The 24,335-nt window shown below is 36.8% G+C and overlaps 1 protein-coding gene across 2 annotated transcripts in view; it reads right to left on the bottom strand.

Moving 5' to 3' along the window:
- The window catches only part of TENM1 (teneurin transmembrane protein 1), a 254,601-nt gene that overhangs the window by 142,144 nt on the left and 88,122 nt on the right, over positions 1 to 24,335 (bottom strand). For both annotated transcript variants that reach the window (XM_009275367.1, XM_019471028.1), the window contains exons 3-4: positions 18,964 to 19,204; positions 5,426 to 5,664 (exon numbers count right to left, since the gene is read on the bottom strand). In XM_009275367.1, the coding sequence (XP_009273642.1) occupies positions 5,426 to 5,664; positions 18,964 to 19,204 (480 nt within the window). The remainder of the gene's footprint in view (positions 1 to 5,425; positions 5,665 to 18,963; positions 19,205 to 24,335) is intronic.

The raw sequence follows: 24,335 nt of genomic DNA, 5'->3' as shown, positions 1-24,335 counted from the left end.
AAGAATTTTTTTTTTTTTTTTTTCTAAATCCATATTGAAGTGGTAAGTTATTTTGGACCATATATGGCCTTTCATGAAATAAGTTTTTTTCCATATATTTGTTATAGCCATCTTAACTCTTAAGCATTCTCCTCTTTGTCAAGCAGTCTTCTCTCTATACTTAACATGTTTTTATACCTGAGAATAGAAATATCCCCTCCTCTCCTGCAATCCTCCTACTGTTTTAATTTTTCATTACTAAGTCAGTCATACATTAGACTTAGGAACAAACAAAACCTCATCTTAGACAACAGTACAATGTTGTCAGGCTTTCTCCTTAGTCTACTTAAAAGTTTTGTGACAATATCAAGTTCATCAGCAAGACCCAGGCTCAGAGAGAACAGACACCACGATTTCCAGCTGTGAAACCCTGATGTACCTGTCTCAGTGAGAGCTACCCCACTAAGGAGTTCAACAACATTTCAGTTGCACATCTGCATCACAGCTTTTATGTATACCTGAAACATTTAGCAATGTTTACTATACCATGATATTCTTCAGTGTATAATCAGCATATTTTCCCTTTGAGCCTTCTTTGCATAATTTCTCATTCTCAGAGTTAAGGTTTTCTATTATTCCTACTGTTTTATACCGTATAAAGCTATGCAACCAATATTATAAATCTATGCACTGAGATACATACGTCCTTAAAACTTGGCCTGGTCTTTCCCAATGTTGTAACCATCACTCCTCTCCCTGTACACAGTGTGAGAAATGACAGGTCACAATGGCAGACAGCAGAGAGGTTTTAATTTCCTCACCCTCCATATGAATATAATTTAAGACCCAACACCCATCTCCAGTGCATACTCATAAATAGTGATAATATCGTGAAGGATAGGGACAACTTCATATTCATGCTTGAGAATTCATTTGTATATAAAATAGTCATTTTGTAGTCAGGGATGGTTAAATCTAAGAACATGGGATGCAATTTTCAGAGGCACTGAACATTTGCATCTCCTGCTGAAATCAATAGGAACCGTAGGAGTTCAGCACCTTTGATCAATAGGACCAGTGATTTGCAAGTCCAAATCAGCTGCTGATAAAATGGTAAGGTATCATGGAAGAAAAATCCTACTTACTAATGGGCTAAAAATAACTGACTAGATGAGCAGCCACATCAAACATTGTATTGTACTTGAAGAAAAAGGTGTGGTGCTGAAAAATTACAGAAAAAAATACTATATTTCTTATTCTATCTCTTGTATTTGCCTTGTTTACTCTTAAATTTTTGGTCAAATTTCTTCTTTAATTGCTGATGGCTTCTTAGGTTTTTATTACAATGAGATTAAAAGAAGAGAATATTTACTATACCATTCCACAATGGGAGCCTATTTTATACTCTTTATAGCAAGACAGACCAATAGATGAACAGAGAGACACAACTATTGATTGCACTGAATCAAACAGATACGTTCTTGTCTTTCACGTGATAATTTGGAATCTATGTTATAGCCTTTGGACACCAGCAAGTACACAGTATCTGCTAGTCCTCATCTTACTTACCAGATAAAATAAACTATTTAAAAAGTATTAGAGAAATTTCAGTTTTCTTTTCCACACTGCCTTTTTGCAAGGTGCCATCTCTGTAAATATCTGACCCTAGACTGGTGACACGGATCCAGCTCAGTCCTTTCAAACACCTCATGCCAGACAAACATACATCAACACATAGCCAGGGATTTATCCGTTTCTGTTTTACAATCAAAAATAGAAAAACTTTAAGGTAACTGGATTTTAAAACTTTTCCCTCAAGATATTTTTTTTTCTTTTTTTAAATTTGAGCATTCATTTGCATAAATCTTTAAAACACACACAGCTCGTATGCCCTCCAGACACAGAGACTGCTAGCAGGCAGGTTTTGCCCATTTCACGTTGCTGTCTGAAGAGCAGATAACTTGTTTTCCCTAGTCAGCCTTTCCGGCAATTTCACTCTGCCTTAACCGAACGCTCTGCCCACTTCCCGCAGCCCTGGCTGGCTCTCAGGAACCGCTGGTGAAGCTGCTGCAGCCCCTGACGCACCGATGACATGCACCAACATCACCTCCCTGGGGGGTGTCCCAATTGCTCACCTGCCTTACTGCCCTCTTTGTGGGCAAATTCAAGCAACTGTGGCCCAGATTGCCATGAATGCGTTACAGTTCTCAACATATATGAAAGTACAGGAGAAAAATAAAAGTATATATGCCTTTATTTGATAGAAAATAATTCAACACGTTTACAGGGTGGAGACCAAACACCCACTTTATGAAATGAGTTTTTTCTGGAATAACTGCTATGACTTTAGAACCTATTCACAGAAATTACTCCTTTTGAAGTGAAAACATGTGTTTTACTTGATAAACTAAATATTATGACTAAAGATTTTCAATAAATCAGCTGTTACACAACCATTTACAGGGTTCTATAATTTCCTTAGTGTCCATATAATAGTCAAATTTATTTCAGAAAGGACAAAATAATAAACATGGTGATTAAAGGCCAAAAATAGAAACATGAAGAGAAATTTTTTTTTTTAACTGACTAGTAGTTCAAAGGAGAGAAAATACAGAAGTAGTACGTGTTCTCAAGCAAAAGCTTCTCTATTGAGTCTCACTGATAACAGGGAAAGACTGAAAAATAAAAGAACAAAAACATTTTGCTACTTTACCTTTTGATTGAAAAGAAATCACAGCTTAGAGCACTCTCGCACGGGTCTCAGTTCGTTACAAATATAAAGAGCCACTTGCAAATTTTTGATCTGGAATAAGCTTTGGGTTTCCAAGACTTGGGGAATGTTCTGACTTGAGGCTGAGATTTGGGCCTATTTTTAACAGTAACATGTAGCTCCTGCATCTAACAGCAGTACAAGGTATTTGAGAAAGCACATTTAAGTTATTAGATAAGGGAAAGAAAAAGCTTAATGTTAAATTTTGATCTACATTCATTTGGCCTGAAATCGCAGCTCATTGTGAGTTAATGCAGACTATGCCATAAAATACAATGGTGAAAATAATTTTGCCTTTACATAGTCTCCCTTATTCTTCCAGTAACAACCACCGAGCTGATCCCAGGTTAAGTTTGATCCTGAAATTAAAATGAGTTTTGTTTTGCAATTTGGCCCCAAGTCTGTAGTCATTGCTCAGACATAACTCCCTCTGACTTGAAGGAAACCTGCCTGGAGTGAGGACTGAGGGACCTGAATCATGGTGAGCAAAGAGAAAATACTCGGGGGAGTGAATTTTAACTTCAGAGTGTTACATACAGTCTGATTTTGTATATTCAAATACTTTCATTTAAAACACGCACATTTCAATTTTTGACGTGAAAAGATATGCAAATATGAAACCCTACAGAGCAAGTGAACTTTGAAAATAGTTTATATGCTATTATTCTTACCTAACAAAAGGGAAAGAACTAAGGTAACTGACTCATAAGACCAGACCATGAACTTATTTAAATATTTAACCAACCAGACATGGGCAGCATGAATATTAATTTGGAATAAGCTAACTAGTACTACTTGAATCTGCAGGAAAGCTTATGCAACTGAAAAATTTCTGGGGCAAACAAGAGCAAATAATGGCATCTTGGAAAACTTTCTGAATTAGAATTCCTGGTTCAGAGATTTACATTTTGCTATAGAAAACATAACTAGAAATACTAATGATTTATAAAATAAAAAGATATCTTCATTTTACCTACTTCTGCCCAACTAAAGAAAACGTTACACCTTTATGCTGCTAGGTTAAGATAAACAGACACGTCTACAGGAAATTCATGTAGAGCTCTCTAATTCCTAGCGACATGGAACGCTTACAGCCTCCTCAGGCTGATGACATGCAGCAGTATATCTCTAGAAAGTTAAAAAAATTTCAGTGGCAGACTGAAATCTAAGCAGGGATGAAACAGACAGTGCTTCATCCACATAAAATCAAAATGGTGTGGGTGGGATATATATGTAGCAAACAGATGAGGCTGCAAAAATTATACAGCCAGTCCTAACTGGGGGCATATGCTCACCAGCTGTTATGCAAATCTGTGATTAATGTAGCTTACTAGATCCTCAGGTGCTTTCAAATAATCATACACCAGAAATGATCAAATCTGCTTTCCCATCTGCATTAGATGAGGAAGTTAGAAAAAATCCCTCCTGATGAGCATCTCACTGACAGTAACCAGAACTTTGTTACTGTGGGACAAAAAAAACCAGTGGAAAACAAGAATGACTGAAATTGTAATAATTTTCACTATAAAGACATTTATTCAGAGAATATAGAAAATCAGTGGCCACTTATCAGTTTGGAAGTATCTGTACTTGTATCTCTGTACAAGTTTTACCAAGTACAAACCACTCTTTCTGGCAAACCAGGGTTATTCCCATTCAAGCGATAAGATGTTGGGGATACTCTGGCTCCTGCCCACCTGCGAACTGGCAACTAAATCAACAAACCAAGAGTGTGTGTACGAAAGTGCATCACACAAGCAAAAATTAGATTTCCCTATATTTACAGAAGCCACAGTTGCATTCTAAGATTCTACACAACGAATGCTTTGTAATATTTTCAATTCAGATTGAAAAACCAATGCGATAATTAATGTTCAGCCAAAACGTCATATAGTAAGTCACAAAGACTTGCTCTCCCATGTACGACTGTAATCACATTGACTCCAAGCCCACCTCCAATATATCTATCTTCCAAAAAAAGGGAAGGAGTTTCTAGCTACTCTGATAAATCCTGCCAATCTATCGTGATAACAAAATTGCAAAGTTAGGTACTTACAAAGATGAGTTTGAAATTAAGTGACTGCACTTCAGTCTACGTAACATTTTTCTGAAACATAAATTCAGTAAAGGGACAGCAAAATGTATCTTAGAAAACATGGTGTAAAATACTACGTATTTTTAGAGCTACCTTTCATTCTAGCCAATGATATAAGAATTAAGAGGAAAAAATGAAAGATTCAAATTGTGATCAAAGAGTGAAGAAATGAAATAAAGGTAGCAAGGCGAAATACAATTAAGCATTATCAGTCTTTTCCAAATAATTCTTTAAGAGCAACAATGTTGTAAGGCTTAATATGAAAATCAAATGTTTAATTTAAGAAAAATATCACAGCAATTAAAATCAGTAGGAGTCCTCTGCTAGTATAAACATGTCATCTTGAATAATATTTCTTTCTCTATTAGGCAGTATCAAGGTTAACAGAGTAGAAAGTTAATGAGAATTCCATGTTGTATTCAACCTCTGGCCAACCTAGCATTTTGTTCGCCAGAATTTACAAAGCACCCAATGGCAAACATTATTAGTAAAACATGATTTGTATTAGTGTAAAAGCAAGCAAGACAACAGAACAGAAAAGGTAAAGAATAATTCAGCGTAGGAAAAGAAGAGAGGCTTACCGATAACATAGGCTAGCAACAACGCCAGGGTAACGGTAATAGCAGTAGCACTCAAAGCAGTGCACTTCCAGTTGCAGCACCTGTAAGGTTTGTTAAAAGTGAAGGCAGGTCTGGAAAAGGTACTTCTAGGAAGAGGCCTAGGAGGTGGAGAGTAAACAGTATTGGATGTTAAAGGATAGTTCTGACTGGCTGCGCTGAAGATAGCTGAAGACCCCGATCCATGTTTAAATAGGAAATGCCTACGAAAAGAAGACAAAGAACCATGTTGTAAAAACCACTTTGTGATTTAAGAAGTGAAAGGAACTATATAAGCACTGTACGATAAGTACTGCATATATCCACAGAAAATATCAAAGACAGGAAAATGTATATTTGAATACCCTCCGTACTGGAAGTTTTTCAACCACACCGCAAGATTTCCAGCAATTTTTTAGTGAAACAATATAACGTAAATGAATTCTAAACTATCCTCCCAGTGCTTCAGAGTAATGCTGAGGAAAGGTTATTGCTCAGTACGGTACCTGGGGGTCCTCCAAAATGAGCAGCCCCTGTGTGCCCTGTTACATGCGCGTGCCTGAGACGTGGGAATTGTTGCCAGCAACACCCACTCTGTCCACAAACACACAACTGGGTTTATCTCACCAAGAGTATAAAAAAAGTACAGAAGCCACTACCACTCTGAATATTTATTTTTACTATGGATTCTCTCCAGAATATAGGAAATTACAGAAAAGAAAAAAAAAGAAAAAAGAGAAAAAAAGAGAAAAAAAAGAAAAAAGAGAGAAAGGTAACTACTTAGTGGAAAATCTACAAGGATAATCCATTTTGAAGGACTGTAGTTACTGTATAGATGAGTACAATTTCTTTAGTATTCTCAATTGAGCTATTTTGAGAGCAGTTTTTCTTCAAATGCTTTTGCCTACTGTGGTGATTCTCAAACACACTAAGAAAGAATTCATTTGGAGACCTATTTCAGCATATTTTGGAGGACTGATTGACTTCAAGAAAAAATAGCAAAGACCTACATTAGCACAAAAAATAAGGTACAGAAACATGCCTTGCAGAACGGGCTCTGCTGCAGAAATATAGAGTGGTTGTCTGTAGGAAGATGGATTGTTTTCAGGACTGGCAAGTGCTCTCCAAGATAATTTGGGAAAGGATATTTAATTTTAAACAATAATTTACTGTGCTATGTGCTCAGAAACTGTGGCAAAAAAGGACACATTCAAGGCTGACCATACCAAACACATATTCTTTTGGAAACACCAACTTTCTTTGGACCTTCTTTCCTTTGTTTTATGTAAGTGAGCAAGCTGCTTCAGTGCACTCTCTTCTGACAGGCGCACATCTAAATCTCGTGCCATAGCATGCACCCAAAGAAGTTTAGAGCATCTCAGTGTTCCTCTGTCTCAAGCCATGAGGTCTGAGCTGAGAAAGCAAGTGAAGGGGCACTGATACTACACAGCCTGCAAGAACAAGGACCGCCTTGGCCACAGGGCTGCCACTAGAGTATTGTTTTAGCCTGAATCTCTGTAGCCTTTCTGTTGAGTACCCCGAGTCAGGAAGGCACTTCCTAGAGAACAGCATTCAACTCTCCCGAGCTTGCCAGCTCTTTGCTTTGGGAGCCAGACGCTGATGAGAAGCAATGACCCACTTGCAGTTCAGGTGCTTTGAACCGTGCCCCGTTCATATGAGCTCCCAGCTGAGTAAGAGCATCTGTGACTGTTGCTGCTGTTGGTTCCTATGCAACCCACTTCTCTGTTCTTCCATCAGCTGAGAGCTGTGCAAGTGCTCTGTGGACCCCAAGCAAGCACTACCATGCCACTTGCGCTGGGGGTGCAAGTGCCCTCAGTTGTTTCTGCCAAAACTGAAGGAGGATCTTGTGTTTAGAATCACATGGCACTATGATGCCTGCAAGCCAAAAGCCACAGACACACTTCACAGCTGAAGTTAACTGCCCAATGTTGACATGGTCCAGAATCTTCCCAATGACAAATGTACCTTTACACCTTCAGCAAGGCACAAGACAAGTTTCTGAATACATATATGGATCAATCAATCCATGCTGGTAGAATTTCTTTGATGGATTCACGGAGGGATGTACACAGGATCAAACACTCTAGAGTATGAAACATGATTATACTGTGACATTTGACTTTAAGAATATTGTAAATACATGTTCCTGAAAAGGTAATGGCTAAAATGGTGTAATGAGTATGGTATTATATATTTCCATTATAAGATTTTAAGAGAAAGGTTACAGTTCTCAAAATGCCAGATTATAGAAAATAAAAAGGTATTACATAGCAGTTTTATCTTTTAAAGGGCCTTTTATTCAGGCAGTTACATAAAAAAGAAGGTAAATGAGAATACCGGTTAGCTTGCATTACAGATTACGGTGCCTACGTATCAGGAGTCTTTTGACAAACCACGAGAATGAAATTTCTGCGTTACTTATGTTGAGTACTAGTTATTCCTGCTTCATACTTACTACCCAAGTAAAGAGCACTCAGACAAAAAAAGGACAGCTGAATCTGGCTGAGTACAATGTCCTGGCATTATATTAGAAAACACATTCTAGTTTTCTTTCCCACTGGCTTTCACAGTTGTAGATATATATATTATATAGATGGCAATGCTCTGAACATGGTAATGTTACCTGTAACTATTTTAGTTCAAAAATTCTAAACTCAAATATAGCAAAATAATAAATTCAAATGAAGTAACGTAACTGTCTACAGGACTATATAAATCTGGTTCCTTCATATCAGGCCATGAGAATACAGTTGGTTATTTTGGCTTCAATGCTTCGTTGTCACACGTAAAGGCTTTTGCAAGTATGTGAAGCCTTACTTTTCAGTCAGCAGTTAACAAGCTACATAGTCACTTAGCCTTTCAGTAGGAAAGAACGTCATGGCAAAATTCCTACTGATATTCAAGGAAGCAGAATCAGAATCACCATATAAAATAAGAAATGTGCTATTATATATAAGGATATACAAAGTATGTATACATATATACATACACTTAAAGACACACAAATAATGTGTATATATATATAAAAACAGTCAATAGTTCTTTACTTGCTTTACATTTTCAAGCCTTAATGACAAAAACCTACTTATTTGATAATTTCTCATTTAAATTTTTTGGAAAATACAGCAAAGTGGTCTGATACTGGCAGTATTGATTGTCCTTTATGGTGCATAGCTCAAAGACATCAGGGGTAAAGGGAAGGAAATGCTGAACTAAAAGTTATTATTAAGGCTCTAACAGCCTTGCAATCAATAGCCAGGAATAATTTCATTCTCTTGCACAGGGGTTTATAAATGTGGCTTCATAGCCTGATGGTAAAATGCTAGTGTGCAGAGGGATTTCTTTATTAGCAGAAGAGTGCACAGAAGCTGGATCCAGCTCACACCCTTTTAGATAGATGACTCCATTCACACAGAGAAGAATTTACATAGCTCTAACTTGTTCTAATAAAACTGAGATTCTGAGGCAATGCTACACTGAAACTGAGCTATCAGTGAAATAATGTTGAGAAAATGTTAAAAATCACAATTGTTTATGCCTTCCATTTTTGGGAGAGTATATTGAGTACCCAAAGACATTTCTATAGAATTTGAAAAACACTGGTGGCACAAAGACAAATTTCCAAAGCTAGACTGCGACTATGTTCTCATAAACTCAGACGACTCTTCATCTGTCTGAGCACACCACTGTTCCCAGAGGACGTTAGGACACGCTAAACTGTTGCTATCAATTCTATAAAATCAGGTGCTCTCTCTAAAGAGCAAAACAATAAAAATTGCAGTTCAAAAGTTTAGATGTGACTGCAGCCTGGTGTGTGCTTTAATATTCGATCTAACAGAAAAGCTAAGGCTTTTTTTTGGTAAGCTGGGAACACAAGAAAAATCAGAGAATTTATAAGGATGATTGATAAGACCACTTGTTCCAAGTGGGAAATTCTAAATGTTCACAAAAACGTCAAAAAATCCATAAAGAAGCTGATAATATTCTCTTAAAAAGAGAAATACAGGACATAATCTGTAAGGCATTTGTTTGTGAAATAAAAGTCACTTAATATTATTACACTGATAATTCCAATACATAAATAAATATTAAAGGCTCAGTAATAATTCCACATATAAAAGAGGCAGATGGAAAACATTCCCTCTTTAAGGTAACCACAACATCTGCTTGCCTATCTATCCATTTGTTCATCTCTACAAATGTAAAACACTTGAACTTTGAATCCTCTCAAGCGATGTTAACTGGAAGAAAAAGATCCTACCAGACTCATAAAAATCGCGGGGAGGGAGCACGTTGAGGGCAGGACCAAAACCCCTAACACCTCCCCCTCCCTCCCCCAAACCCAACAAAACCACCAAAAGCCCCAGTGAGCTCCCGTTTCTAAAGTCAGCTCTTTGTCCTCTCTAAGCCCCTCTAGCCAGCCATCCAGCATGGCACACGGTAGCTAGTGAAGCAGAATCAATAGCGAGGTCTAAACCTGCTATGCTGACGTGCCCAGTAAAGAGATAAGGACTGAGGGAAGGGAGTTATTGGGGAGTTCAGGTGACAGAAGGCATGAAATTAGACTTAGTCCTGTTGATCACAGAATAGCTTGCTTTCCGTAAAGAAGCAGTTTCATGTGGCTCATCTAAGTGCTCTTGTTCAACCTCAAGAGGAATGGCATATAACTCCAAGAGTGCTGTTCATACAAAAATGATGAATTCTCAGCTAGGAGAAGGTTAGAGAACAGGAGTTCATTTCTTTCTTTACACCGTTCTCTATCAGGATGTTTTGTTATGTACTTTTGGCTTCTTATCTGGAATGGTAATTTAAGTCTTATAAAAGCTACACAGGAAGCAACATCCCAACTGAATTCAAGTGGCGGTAACGTAATACTATTACAGAAACCAGATTAACCCCACACAGAATTCCTTAATTAAATTCTGAGAAAATATTTTTATATCCCAGTACTGTAGTAATGTCCCTCAACTCTGTCAAGGGCTTGATATCACTTCTGTACGTTCTATGCGTTTACCCTGTGCCTAGCATCTGTAGGCCTAGAAGTCCACCTTCATTTGTACTTACGTGTTTTCCTTCCATTTCCATTAAAAACTACAGGTTTGTAAGAGGAAAAAATGAAGAACAAAAGCAGATTTGAAAGTGAATCACCAGGTGAGTTAGGAGAAACACAAACCTTGCAATACCTTGGCCAAAAAAGTAGTCTGCATTTCTCCTGCATAAACCAAGTAGGAAGACATTTGTACTTGTATGTGTTTCACATTCAAGAAATAGTTAAAGTGTTACAAATTGCTGCATAGCTATGTGATAGGAAAACTAAGAAGTCTTCAGTTCGATCATTTAAATTTTTCCAATTTCTTTTCAACTAAATTCTATAACTGCATATAATACATATAATTGTATATCTATAACAATGTTTAAGTAGGCAATGGAAGTAATTCTTTTAGATATCAACAGAAGCGCAAAGGGAATTTTTAAGAGGCATAGTAGCTGAAACATAAGAAGGATTCTGATTTTTGGCATAACCAGAAAATACATAAAGACGGTAGCCAAAAGGGATTTGGAACTGATACAGTTGCCCATCTACTTTGGCACATCACAACCATGAGCCCATTGTTACCTGACCCTTTTAAGTCACTTAATATTTCCTGTGACAGTGGGAAGAAGCAGAAATTTGCTCTTTCCTGATTTTCTATCCATTCTATTCTGTACCCAAAGTGGGAGGGGCAAAAAAAAGGAAACTTCTAAACTTAGATAATAATCAGAATATGGACCTCTGTTTACAAATCTCGCATATGGTACTCAGCAAACTATATGGTATAAAAACAAGACAGCTATTCTAAGGTAAGTATATAGTATAAAAACAAGACAGCTACTTGACAACAAAGATATATGCACTATACCCGCATCTTGAAAACCAACCCAGGAAAACTGTATGTGAATATAAGTCATGACTTATAATTATAGATAGAATCTGACCTACAATTTTATCTGCCTTGTTTTACCTTTTTGTGTACAAGAACTGTAGGAACAAGAATGCTTATGGGTGAAAGAAGAGGGAAATGGCCGTGAAAACTACTTATGTAATTTATTTTATCATTCTTTTTTTGCATGTATAATTGAAATACATTTGAAACCCCCTAGAGATTTGTCTTTGGGAAGATAACTGCTTTGTTGAAATTTCCTCTTTGAGCTGGACTTGCCTTTTGAATAATTCACATAGAATTGCTTCCCTTTATTCACTCATGTTTTCTTTACATAGTGTTTGAAAACTTAGCCCTATGACCCTGGATGTGAAAGCATGCAAAAAGAATCTGTATCCTTTACTTTTTGCTTCATTACAGAGAAACATTACAGACAATGCTGACTCACTCGTCTGTTGTTGCTGTAGACAAGTTAAGCCTGTTAACCAGGTGACTAAACCTTCAAGCCCCTGGCAGAAATCTGGGACAGTAATTATATAAATGTAGGACAGTGCCAAAATAAATCAAGAACAGTTTCTAAAATGGACCAGTTGTCCAAAATACAACTGTCTTCTGGTTTCATTGGCTATTTAGTGGAAGAAAAAAAAAAAAAGATAAAACAAAAACTACCACACTGGGGTCATAAATTACTCTTGTATAGACAGTACAGACTTTATTATTATGATACACGATGACATCGCTACATTAATCCAGTAGTTTTCAAAAGTGCTTTTCTGTGGCTTACAACTTTCCTTTAGTGCTGCAATTCAAACAACAGCTGAGGAAAACTGATCAACACACATGGAGATTCGTGGGGTAAGGAAGGAATAAGCTTGTGGTTTGCTCTAATTTTTTTCAATAAATTTTCAATTTTTGATGCGGAAAATGAGAACAAGAGTACTTACAATAATATTTACAAAAGTTATATGAAGAATAGTATGTAATATTTGCAGAGTACTTTGAAACCATGAATCAAGGAGGATAAAAATACCAATATTGTAATTTTGTTGCTTATATTCTGTGGTTAGAAGCATGACTTAAAACAAAGAAAGGAATGAGATGACTGAAGTAGAAGTAGTTGCCCTACAGTTCTCTTTGCCATGAATTTCCTCCTGTGGGTATTCATGCATATTCTAACTGACTTTTATTACTAGCATTTGAGCCTACTTCTAAACACCTACACTCACATGCATACGGTCTAAAGGCAAATGACAAATAACACAACTTTTACTTGACAAGAGGGGTATCACATTAACTGTGTGAATACTATCCAGTCTTCCAAAACCAGGTTTCCTAGAAGTAGCTATCCAGGGGATAGATACACATTTCCGGGCAGTAACATTACACATACATATGTGATTTTCTTTGAAATTAAAAGATAGAATCTTTTGCATATCTCTGACCCTTTCTCACAGTCTCTGTTTTCCAGATCAGCCTAGACCCTTTGTATTAATCTGTAATTATCTTTCTCTTTCAAAATTTATATTCAGTCTGTTTCTGGCTTTGTAGATGAAAACACCGTGTTTCATAGAAAGCTAGCAAGCTGCTTGCCAATTGGTGGCCATAAAATAACAGCATATCTTTACTTTTAGTTATAACTTTATATACTATTCCATTATTCAAAATAATGAGTGAAGAGTATCTGCAGCGTGATTTTTCAAGTTACTATATTAAGCCTGCATAAAAAAACCCCTTACATATACAAATACTATCCCACTGTTCCAGGGAAGCCCACACCAGAGCTTCTCCCAAAGAAAAAATACGGTAGAGTATATGAACAATTTAAATAGCCTTATTGTCCTTAGTGACTGGATCTCAGATTATTCAAAAGAAGGACCCTCGAGTGCCGTTGCTCTGACATGAAAACTGTATTTCATTGTAGCTGAGAAATGTTTATATTTTTTTTCCGTAAAAGATGCTTTCATTCTCGCATTATTAAATTTAGGGTCATATTTACGGCTTTTATTTTAAGTTCCTGGTCACATTTACAGTTTTCAATTTATCTTTCACAATTCAGAAGTCTTAAATATTTTTAGATCTTTTCTGCTGTGCAATGAAAACACATGGGACTTGGACTGAATTTAAAACCCTTGCCATGTGTCTGTTTTTAATATGGTCAGCCTCTCTATAGGTTAGATTTATTGTTTAATTAGGTAGAAAATGATAAAATACAAGTGAAATGTCATAATAGCAAATACTGACCAACATGATTTGAAGGAAAGATCATAAACGAAGCCCTCCCCTGCATTTATTCTTGGAATAACCACAAGTCCGGTCATTGAACTCGGCAGTAGGCTCCATTCGCAAACAAGTTCCTAATGAATTGCATTGCTCAAATAGTAATTGTCTCCCTGCCTGGTGGTTTATGATCATCAACACCTGTGTGCCTTGAGAGCTGTAAAAGCCGTTCTGTTTGCTATGGAAACCTGGAACTGGGAAAAAGGAAGGCACAAAAGTGCTTTCTGTATCTCTGCACTGGGGGCAAGATTCACAAGATGCTCGAATGAAGAGACCAAGGAGAAAGAATAAACCTTCCAGAGCTCACACTGAACCGTGTGAGCGGGTATTTATATATGCATTTTTCTTTAATTATTTCCGCTTTCAGCGTTACTCCAGCTTGAACAGAAAGTGAGTATGTACAGGTTTCTGTGATTTGAAAGGCTATCAATGTACTTTTTGAAAAGCACAAATAATTATGAGCTTGATTAAAAAAGAACAAGGGAAACCCATAGTACAGAATAAATCTCCTGATAAGTGATAGTTGTCAAGGTCTCCCCTATACTAAACAGAATTATAAACAAGGTTCTATTTTTAGGAAAACAGAAATCCTGCTAGTCTTAAATATGCAGCTTAAATAACAATATAATACAGAAAGGGATGACTCCATCTATGTGATGAGCTGAATAAACTTCTTGAACTCCAAAACTCTCAGTTTTTAAGTGTTTAGAGCCATAATCAAAGTTTAGGGCTCTGAAATATTGCTGAATAGTAACTAAAAATCATAACTGCCTTGAACCCCAAATACTTCTCTTATTATTCTAGTACTTCAAAGTTTTATATAAATTAATGATAATTGAATCTCAGGTTCATGGTCCGGTACCTCACTGTCGCCTTAGAGAAGCTATTACCATGGTGATAAGATTGCTTAAATTAAGCTGTCTTTTTCCACAGTACTTGGCTCATTGCCAGTGCAGTGAAGGGAGATTTCAGTCCATTCAGCACAGCATTAACCTTACTGCCGACACTGCTAAATGGGTTAGAGGAACTAGGAAGAAATTTGATTTTAAGAAAAGAAGGAACAAGCAGATATGTAAAATACTGAAGCACAAAACAGGACTAAAAACAAACACTTTGAAACAAAATCAAAATTAGGCATGGCTCATTGCCAGTGCAGTGAAGGGAGATTTCAGTCCATTCAGCACAGCATTAACCTTACTGCCGACACTGCTAAATGGGTTAGAGGAACTAGGAAGAAATTTGATTTTAAGAAAAGAAGGAACAAGCAGATATGTAAAATACTGAAGCACAAAACAGGACTAAAAACAAACACTTTGAAACAAAATCAAAATTAGGAACGTTTTGATATTTAGACAGAAAACTTAAAAATTCTAATGCTTGAGTAATCTAAATGCAAAACTTTACTCAAAATAAGCGTGTCCAATGGTTTATCCATGAGGGAACTGTAACAGATTATAGGGAGGATCAGAAATAATGACAGGTAAAAATCCCTATTTAACATCTAGTTTTTTCTTCTTATTTGGGAATTTGACTGAAGTGGGAAAATAAATAGCAAACACCAGAAAAAAGAACCCGCAAAAAAAGCAAGACATGAAAACAAATACTGAGTCAACTAACAGGGCATGGAGAAAATGAAAAACACTCCTTTGAATTGTCAAGGTTTAATACGTACTCCATAAAAAGTAGTAAGCTATGTTCAGATGGGGCTGTCAGAGATAATGACAATGTATTACACTGTAAATCATAAGATTTGAAACATTAGAGCAAAGTATCTATGAAACCTGAAAAAACAATTATTTTAGTGGAAAGGAAGGGAATAGGCAATAGGTTGCAAGTACTTTATTCTGGGGGAGAAGAAAAAATCAATTTATATAAAAGCCCAATAACATTATCCTAAAAAAGAGAATCAATGTTTCCTGTGTTTTTATGTGGCGTGAGAGATCCTTGCAGTCTTTTTCTGGCAATACTTGCAAATTATTTTTCCGTGTGACAATGAAATTACTGCATGTTCATAAGTCATTTTAATAATGAATATGTTTTTTTCGAAACTGTGTGTGCATGCATACAGACAGAGCCTGAATTTGCATTTACAGGCACATTACAGTGCTGAAGGCTGCAGCACAGTCAGTCGGCGGTTTGAGCTGTTACACCTCCTCCAGGTACAGCTCTTCTCCAGTTTCTTCACCAACAGCTATTCTATGACATGTCCGCTGAAGTTTTAAAGGTGTTCCTAATTCTTATTTTCATTTGGGTTGCTTATCATCAGAATAACTGCCAGAGTTAGAGAACTGGCCTTGGCAATGACATACATCTAGACTCTATTTTTTGCTTTGCCAAAAGCTTGTGTGAACATGAAAAGTAATTTCGCCCCTCCAAGTCAGTCTCCTCATTAAAACAGCTGGGCTAGTAAGCTAGGTCCTGCCAACACTGTTTTGTGGATTAGTCCATGCATATAACACCTCTAGATGAAGCACAAAACAGAATTTCCGATTTGCCCTTTTCTATAAAAATATAACAAAGTTTTATTCTACAAAAAATCTTTCAGAACATGTACCTCAGTATACGTCTTTACTGCAGCCCTTTGTGGTCTAATCTAGGGTTTCAAATTCTAATTACGTAAAAATACATGTTTAATCAGAGTATTGCAAACATTTTCAGAATGACAGAATTTTCTTTTACATAAATATGACACATCATCATTATGAGCAGACTCATAAACTTGCTTCATTTCTGACTGTCCAGAGTGAATAGGGTTTACAGTCACACGATTAGTTCTAGGAAATCTTTTCCTGTCTGAAAGTTCTCTAATATTACGTGGCTGTAGATAAACCATGCAAACACATGTGCTCTTTATGGATTAACAGAAGATACAGTTGGAAGAAAAGATGAACATGCGCATTCTGATTTTTGTCTAGTTATTACAGTAGGGAATACATTACTGTCTAAGTCTTCTTTTTGACTGCAAGTGTTCCAAATTAAAAAAAAATAAAAATCTGCTTAGACATATTAGGTATGTACATATTAGGTAGATTTGGTACTATTAAAGATTTAGCACAGAAATACAGCTGCCATTGACATGTATCCCTTTATTTTGTAGGATTCTTTTTAATGGGCAGCTAAACGTTAATGGAGAAAGAAAGCAAGAGAATCCAGATATTAGGCCAAAGTATTTGTTCAATTCTAGCTGAATCATTCCCTGTTAAAGGAAGAAAAACCAGGCTGCAAGCCCTTCTTTTTCTCTAAGGCTGTTTCGTGTACTATAGACTTCTGGGAAGCGGTGATCACAAATGTTTTTTATTACAATGTTCCCCTGCTATATCACTTGTCTGCACATGAACTGCAGATACGTCTTGGCAAACAGTCTCACAGATTCTACTTTCAGATTATATAGCCTTTCAGCCAGCTTCATGAGAGGCTGCAGCTAGCTACCAGAGGGTGCATGAAATCAGCTGAAACAACCACTGAAGGGTAGGAATGTGGAAAATTCCCAGACGTTGTGAATCGCCTACGTGTAAGCCCACAGTATGTTTTCCAGTCTGAATTCCTAATCCACTGCACAGCCCTTTCGTCAGTATCCAATTATTTAATTATAGATATAACTATACATCTATGTATTTGTCCTTTATGAGAAGTTTCAAATTTGCAAAAATAATAAGAAACCAGAAAAATTAAACTGAACTCAAAAGAGACTTAAAATTGCAAAGTATTTTCCGCAATGAGGTCTGGCGAGAATATAGTGAACAGAGGTGCAGAAAGGCTAAACAAGATCTACCTAACTGTTGATTGAAGAGAACCAAAAGGTACTTAATGGCTACAGAATGCCCAGGGATCAGCCTTACATGCAGCAGAAAGTATAGAATATATGAGCTTGTTACACCAGAAATGACAGAGATTTATCTTTATAAAGATTATGTAAACAGAAGCTTCTAGCTCTAGATGGACTACCTGAACTAAAATTTTGCATATGTTCTCTTTTGGAGAAAAATTTCCATCCTCCTTGATTCTTTTTGTGATTTGTCCTTAAGACAAATAAGGAAAGTTTTATTTCAGAATGAATCAGCTTATTCTTCAATCCCAACTTAATAGCCTTTCAGAGAAGAAAGACTTGACACTTCTGATTAGCAGCAGTTAAGTGTTTAAAGACGTATACTAATACTAAGTTTTGTAATAAAATAAAAACAACCTTCTTATAAAAGAACAAAATTTAGGTTTCAGTGATAATTGGCCCTTGGACATATGTGTATTAAAAAGGAAACACTTCTATGCATAATACCTTATATTCTCTGGATCAGATTAGTTGGATGTCAGACATTCATCTGTTTCACCAAACACAACTTTCACAGACAGTCATGCACTTTACATGTTTTAAAATGCCAAAACCCAAAGGAAACCCTAGTCAAAACTTCTTGGTGCTCTGTTCACAATGAAGAGGAAGAAGGTTGTAGAAAATCAAGGGCTTGTTTTAAGCATCAAGTCAGCAAACACAGCTGTAGCTGAAAGCCACCAAATTAGCTAATACTTTTCAGGAACAAAAAAAGCTTATTATAGCCAAAAAGTCACAGGCAACTGTATTTACCTCTGTGGCAGAACTTTGGGTACTGAAACACAGGTTTGCTGAATACAGAATGTATTTGCTTTCAATTATTTTTCAGAGATTAGTTGTGTAAATTGTGAATGATCCTGAAGTTGAACCCTCCGTTCCCCAGCTCCCAGAGGTAAGGCTCTCCATGCTCAATACCTGTCTTGGGCCGGTATCATTTCTCCATTACCAAATGATTATCATATTATATTCTTTGTGTATATATGCAATAAAGTGTTTAAATACGCACTGAGGAAAATATTATTTTAGTATTATTTCCTACCTTTTCTTACCCACAGGAAAGCTACAGCCTGAACACTGACTGACTCCAGAAGTGCCAGAGTACACTGATTAAACAAAATTTCTATTTGCTGATTACAAAATGGCCCTGGGAGAATGTGGGAGGGTGAGACAAGTACGCAAGCACAAATCCTGACTGCACACAACTCTAAAATACCTATGTAATCTACACACCTTAAGAAAATCAATGTCTTCCAAAACTTTGCAAAACATGTGCTTTTATGAGCATTAATGATCTAGATGAATCAAGTAAGTAAGGCCTCACATGGTTACACGACATGGCCTCAAATCAAAATGCATTGGCATGTCCTGAACGACAAACTTGTAATTCCCCACCACCATCTCATGCCAACGTCAGGCCTCCTCCCCATCTTTTTTTTTTTAAACCATTTGAGATATGGTGTGTACAACAGGTTGGTCTGTACCTGGTTTCCAGAGGTATGTTGCTGTTCAAGACCCAGCTGTTATGGAGATGTACCGAATCTTGCGTACTGGTGGGGGGAGTCGGGGCAGCAGGACTGGGCTGGCTGCGGGTGGTCATTGATCTTCTCTGGAGAGAATCAGCTGTTGGAGGTGGTTTTCTGGCGCAGGTACACGCGTGCGGTGGTGGAGGTGGTGGCGGGAGGGGTCTGAAGGTGAACTGGTTGTGTGGGCTACCTGGCATATCTGAAACAACAAAGAAAAGGCAAAGAAACCCACAGAGCGTTACTATTTTAAAAAGCTCAGGAGAGCATGAGCATGACATGATATTTATTGGGATTAAAGCATTGTGCTTTATCACGTTGTTAACCCAGTTGCCTGTACAATGTTGTTGCAACATATGAAATAATTTAAGATATAATACTCTACTGAAATGGAGAATATCAGACAGAGACACACACCCTCCAGCACTGTAGTTCAACAAAAAAGAAAAAGGAAAAAAAAGAAGATATAACATTCACTTAATTTGTCATAGGATTTTTTGGGGAGGAGGGTAAAGAACAAATAAATCAAGTTGACACTGAATTGCAGCAGAGATACCAACTGATTTCATAAGGTATAAATCTCATTTAAGAACGTCTGTGAAAGAAATAGACACAGTATAAGAATTAGTCTTGCACTTCAAATCAAGAGAGAAAATAACTGAATAATTCCTACCACCTAACAAACGTCTTTCATAAAACAAGGTTAACACATTTCTACAGGTCTGTTACTGCATTTGTTAAACGAGACCGGGGAAAAGGCCCTCTTACAGACTATCTGAAGCACTAATGATCCAGATTCCCAGAGAAAAGGTTTTGTGGCAGCTAAAGGCAGATGAGCTGGCAAGGAGCTCACAGCCACTGGACGAGGCTGCGAAGGAGATGGAGTGAAAGATGTGCGTGGTGGGTACCCAAGGCCCTGCTACCTGTGCTGCCGCTGCCCTACGGGACCCTCAAGTGCTGGCCTCAAGCACCCGAGAAGGATGCTGTAACTGCACGGGTCCTGCCCTGTGCTAACACTGCTACACGGCTTTAAGGTGGCTCAGCCTGGGCCAGTGAGCTTGAATCCTCCCGCAAAAGACAACGAAGATACAAATATGGTGTAATGGTACTTTGAAGAGACAATAAAATCTTGTTTTCTCTACTTCCCACATGTCTGCAAAGCCTCTCAGTACAGCAAGAAACACAGCTATGGAGAACTGAGGCAAGAAATTCCTTTTTGAAAGAACAATAACAAATACCTTGCAAAGAAGATGCTGATAAAAAATGCTGCCAGATTGAGTGAACTGTGAAGCCGTTAACCTGAAACTCTTCCAGCTAATTTACCTCAGTGCCTAACACGGCTTTGTCCCATTTCTATATGCACCCTCGCTCTCCCTTTTACCTTAGCAGATGTCCAGTTAAATTTGCACAAAACCAGCTGGAGCGGAGCTCTGATGAACCTGCAAAAATTCCCTGCAAGGAACTGTTGTTGCCATCCATTTACAACACATGCTTTCTTTAAATTATGACATGATGTGTCTTCAAGGTGAAAGATGAAAGTGTGCCCCTTCCCTTCTTGGAATGGCTGCTGGAAAAAAAGCACTTTTTTCTCCGTGACATTCATAATTTACCCCAACTGGAGAAACAAGGTTGTTTAGTGCTCCACATAAGCTTTTCTATGCTGCGGTAAGCAAAGCTGTCACGGATTTGGCCCAGGCTTAATCCTTTTAATTTCATTGATCTTTTATCAAGGCAGCATTCTTACAGTTGCATTAAGGTTTACGCTGTAATATTAGTTTGCATATACCAGAAAAGCATTTCTAAGCATATTAGAAAATTGGAGACCTTGGAGACCTCAGTAAATTAAATCACTGGAGTCAACAGTCCAGAGCTCTGAAATAATCTTCTAAGGCACTTTCATATAATAATTAATCTCAGTAAATCCTGTATCCTGCTATTTTAGAATTGAAAGCTACCCAATTTTTGGACATAATATTTGATGTCCAGCATCCTCAAGTATTTGATCAATGACATTCCCTTACTTAGCGGTATCAATCTTAAATCCACTCTACAGAAAATTTGCAGGATTATTATACATCCTATAATTTGCATGACAAGCCATTTTAATGGTTGTGCCACTGTCCCGTTAGAAAATTGCTGATCTTTGCCAGGACACGCAGTTAGACTCTACAAGGTACATCAAAAGCTATGCAGTAAATGCCGAGCAGCCAAGGTGACTGCTTCTCTAGGTAAATGGGAAAAAACTGTATAATATATATGGCAACACATCTTTTAGTTCCCTTCTTCCCCTTTTATCTGTACTGCCCTTATCCTGTCGCTAGCACACAATTATCTGACCTACAGTTTAGTTTGTTCCATGCAATAGACTGGTTCTGCTTTGTGAACCATAAAGTATTTCTGGTCGGCAGGGTACCTTCTATCTCCCAGTGCAATTTATCACAACACATTAACACATCAGATTTCCTGGAGGATTCCTTTTTAATTATTACACTTGTCACCCCTTTGTCCAGCTACTGGCATCACAGAAAACGTCACATCAGATTCTGAAGTATTTTGGTGATTTAAAGACAAGTCTTCTGCATCAGACCTTCGCTTCAGTGAAGCAATGCAAATTCATTATGCTGAGAATCAGCCTGAGTTTCCAATTAGTTTTTACAGACTTTCTAATTTGGCAAAGTTATTTTTATTTTGCTTGAAACTAAGTCTACATCTCATTAACTTTATTTTTATACCACAAAAAATGTTGCTTGGGATATAAAGTGGCATTATATCTAAATATCCACACTTATGATTATTCAGAATGCTGAACAAACAGTAGACTCTGTAAAATAACTTAATGCAAAATCATTTAAATACCTAAAAAGTGATATTACACAAGATAATTTATTTTGCTTGAAACTAAGTCTACATCTCATTAACTTTATTTTTATACCACAAAAAATGTTGCTTGGGATATAAAGTGGCATTATATCTAAATATCCACACTTATGATTATTCAGAATGCTGAACAAACAGTAGACTCTGTAAAATAACTTAATGCAAAATCATTTAAATACCTAAAAAGTGATATTACACAAGATAATTTATCTAAAGCCAAGATAATTTGTCTAAAGCCAACAAGTTTCCAAAATGTATGGGAATGATATAGAAATTAGCTTAGCTATAAATTTTTATCCTGTTGCTATTGTTCAGCATAATGCTATCCATAACAACTCCTGGTTTTATTTTTAATGGTTGCTAATAACATTCAGATTTTTTACTTTTTTTTACATCAAAAAGTCTATGTATGATATGCAAATACAGCGTTATTTGTTTTCAATGTGTTCACTGACATGGTAGAAGTTTCCATTCATCTAAAAATGTAACTATAAGACGTGATTTCAGCGCAAACTTTACATTTACAATAATTTGCTTCAAATCAGATTTTCATCTGAGGAGCATCCAAGCCAGAAGAGATGCTCTTGGCCCTCACTATTGGCCACCTCATCTACACTTGCATTTAGCCCATTTTTTTACAGACAGAATAGGCTGTTGAGAAAATGTCTAAATTCTTTTCCTTGAGAATTCATTATTTTTACATAGTTCTCTCATTTCAGCAGAGCACATCTAGAACTGTGACGTTTCCTGAAAAGATCTACACAACATTCTGCTTCTTTGTTGTATATTGGATCTGCTTTGTTTTACTCTAACTTGCACACTCCCCATCGACTCCACAAACCCCACTTAAATTTCTTTCCCCCCCTTTTTTTTATTTTTAAGCAAAGGTTTTTGCTTTCATTCTTCAGTAACGATGTTAATTTGTTTAGCTTTTCTATTTTGAGACACTTCCCAAACGCCATGCACTCACTCCAAAAGAGAAACCGCTGTATTGATGCTAGCTATAAACAAGAAAAACTTTCCTTGTAATTCTGCTAGTTTGAAGGATTTCTACTTGCTCTCCTTTCTTTGAAGTTTGAAGGGAGGAGTTCTGCTTCTGTCCTGAATGTTTCTTCTTCTTCCTTGGTTCTGACTCCTTCTTTTGGATGGCTCTTGATCAATACTGAACACATGCTGCTCCATGGCAGTTGTATAATGGAGCTTGGTATCCTACAGATACAGAGTGCAGACCTCAACAGCTCCTCTTCAGCTGCTGAGTTCTACTACTACTGCTTTTTCCTTCAGGAGATACAATAATTCAGATCTTGCTTTTTTCTAGGCCTCTGCTTTTCAGAAAGTGGAAAGTAAGTTAACTTAGACACCTCCCTTACTCTGCCATGTTCGCTGAGTGCTGCCATTCTGCTCAAAAGTTATTGGAGGCACAGACCAATGGACGAGAGCAGCATTAACATAAACTCATTATCCTTAAGAGTCAGGCTAGAATGCCTTTGTAATCATAAATATGTAGCCAAATTGCTTTATAGACTGACAAAAATGAAATAAGCAGCTTTATCAACTAGTTAGCACCTGATTAAAAATTACTTTTGAAAATAAGCCAGGCCTTTGCTGAAGTATTTTCTTAACAGTTTTGAAGTATACTGCACTATACTTTTTGGATCCATGTAGAAAGAAGGGGTAATTGAACTGTTTTATCATTTACTGACAAGACTACAATAGCCTGTATCATTACTAAGTGAAGTATATCAGAGAGAATATATTAAAAAGTAATGAACCTTAAAAGGTTTGCATCTAACCTGTAGTGCTTTTCAGATATTTTAATTTTTTCAGTTCCTAAATTCATTATTTATTGGTATGTTTGGATTTTTATTTTTTTTTAACTAGACATGTCTCAGCTGAGTATGAAATAGCTTGCAATCCATTATTCAATGAATGAAATAGCAACATATGTTCAGAGAGTTTAGCTTAGTTTATTTAAAAGTTCTATGGGTATACTACTGCTCAGTTACAAACCAATCTGTAATTTTTTCTCAAGCAGAGATGAAGGAGCGTAATGGGCACTGAAGAACTGGAAAAGATTCAGTGCAGGGAAGACAGAGAATCTGAATGCTTAAGACCAGAGCTAAAAAGCATAGAATAAAAATTCTCAGTTTTATAATGAGATTTATGCTCTGGGTCCAAGAAGACAAACTAAGATTTAGATGTAGGTGCTACCATCGCAGAGTCCTGGTTCTGCTACATGTTAATATACTTATTGATGTTGTGTAAGTCTTTACACCCTTTCCTTCTAAATTTAAAATTGTTCTTTTTCTATGTATGCACCAATGACCTTACTAAGCCCCTAATTATTTGTTGCCTACTTCTGAATTCCTTTTATTTTTGCTGTCACATATTTTGAGAAAAGGTGAATATGAAAAAAAAATTGTGTATGAAATTGCTCTATTGATATATAAATTTAT

The sequence above is a fragment of the Aptenodytes forsteri genome, unplaced genomic scaffold, assembly GCF_000699145.1.
Source record: "Aptenodytes forsteri isolate BGI_AS27 unplaced genomic scaffold, ASM69914v1 Scaffold143, whole genome shotgun sequence".
Lineage (NCBI taxonomy): Eukaryota > Metazoa > Chordata > Aves > Sphenisciformes > Spheniscidae > Aptenodytes > Aptenodytes forsteri.
This window is presented reverse-complemented; position numbering and strand designations above follow the sequence as displayed.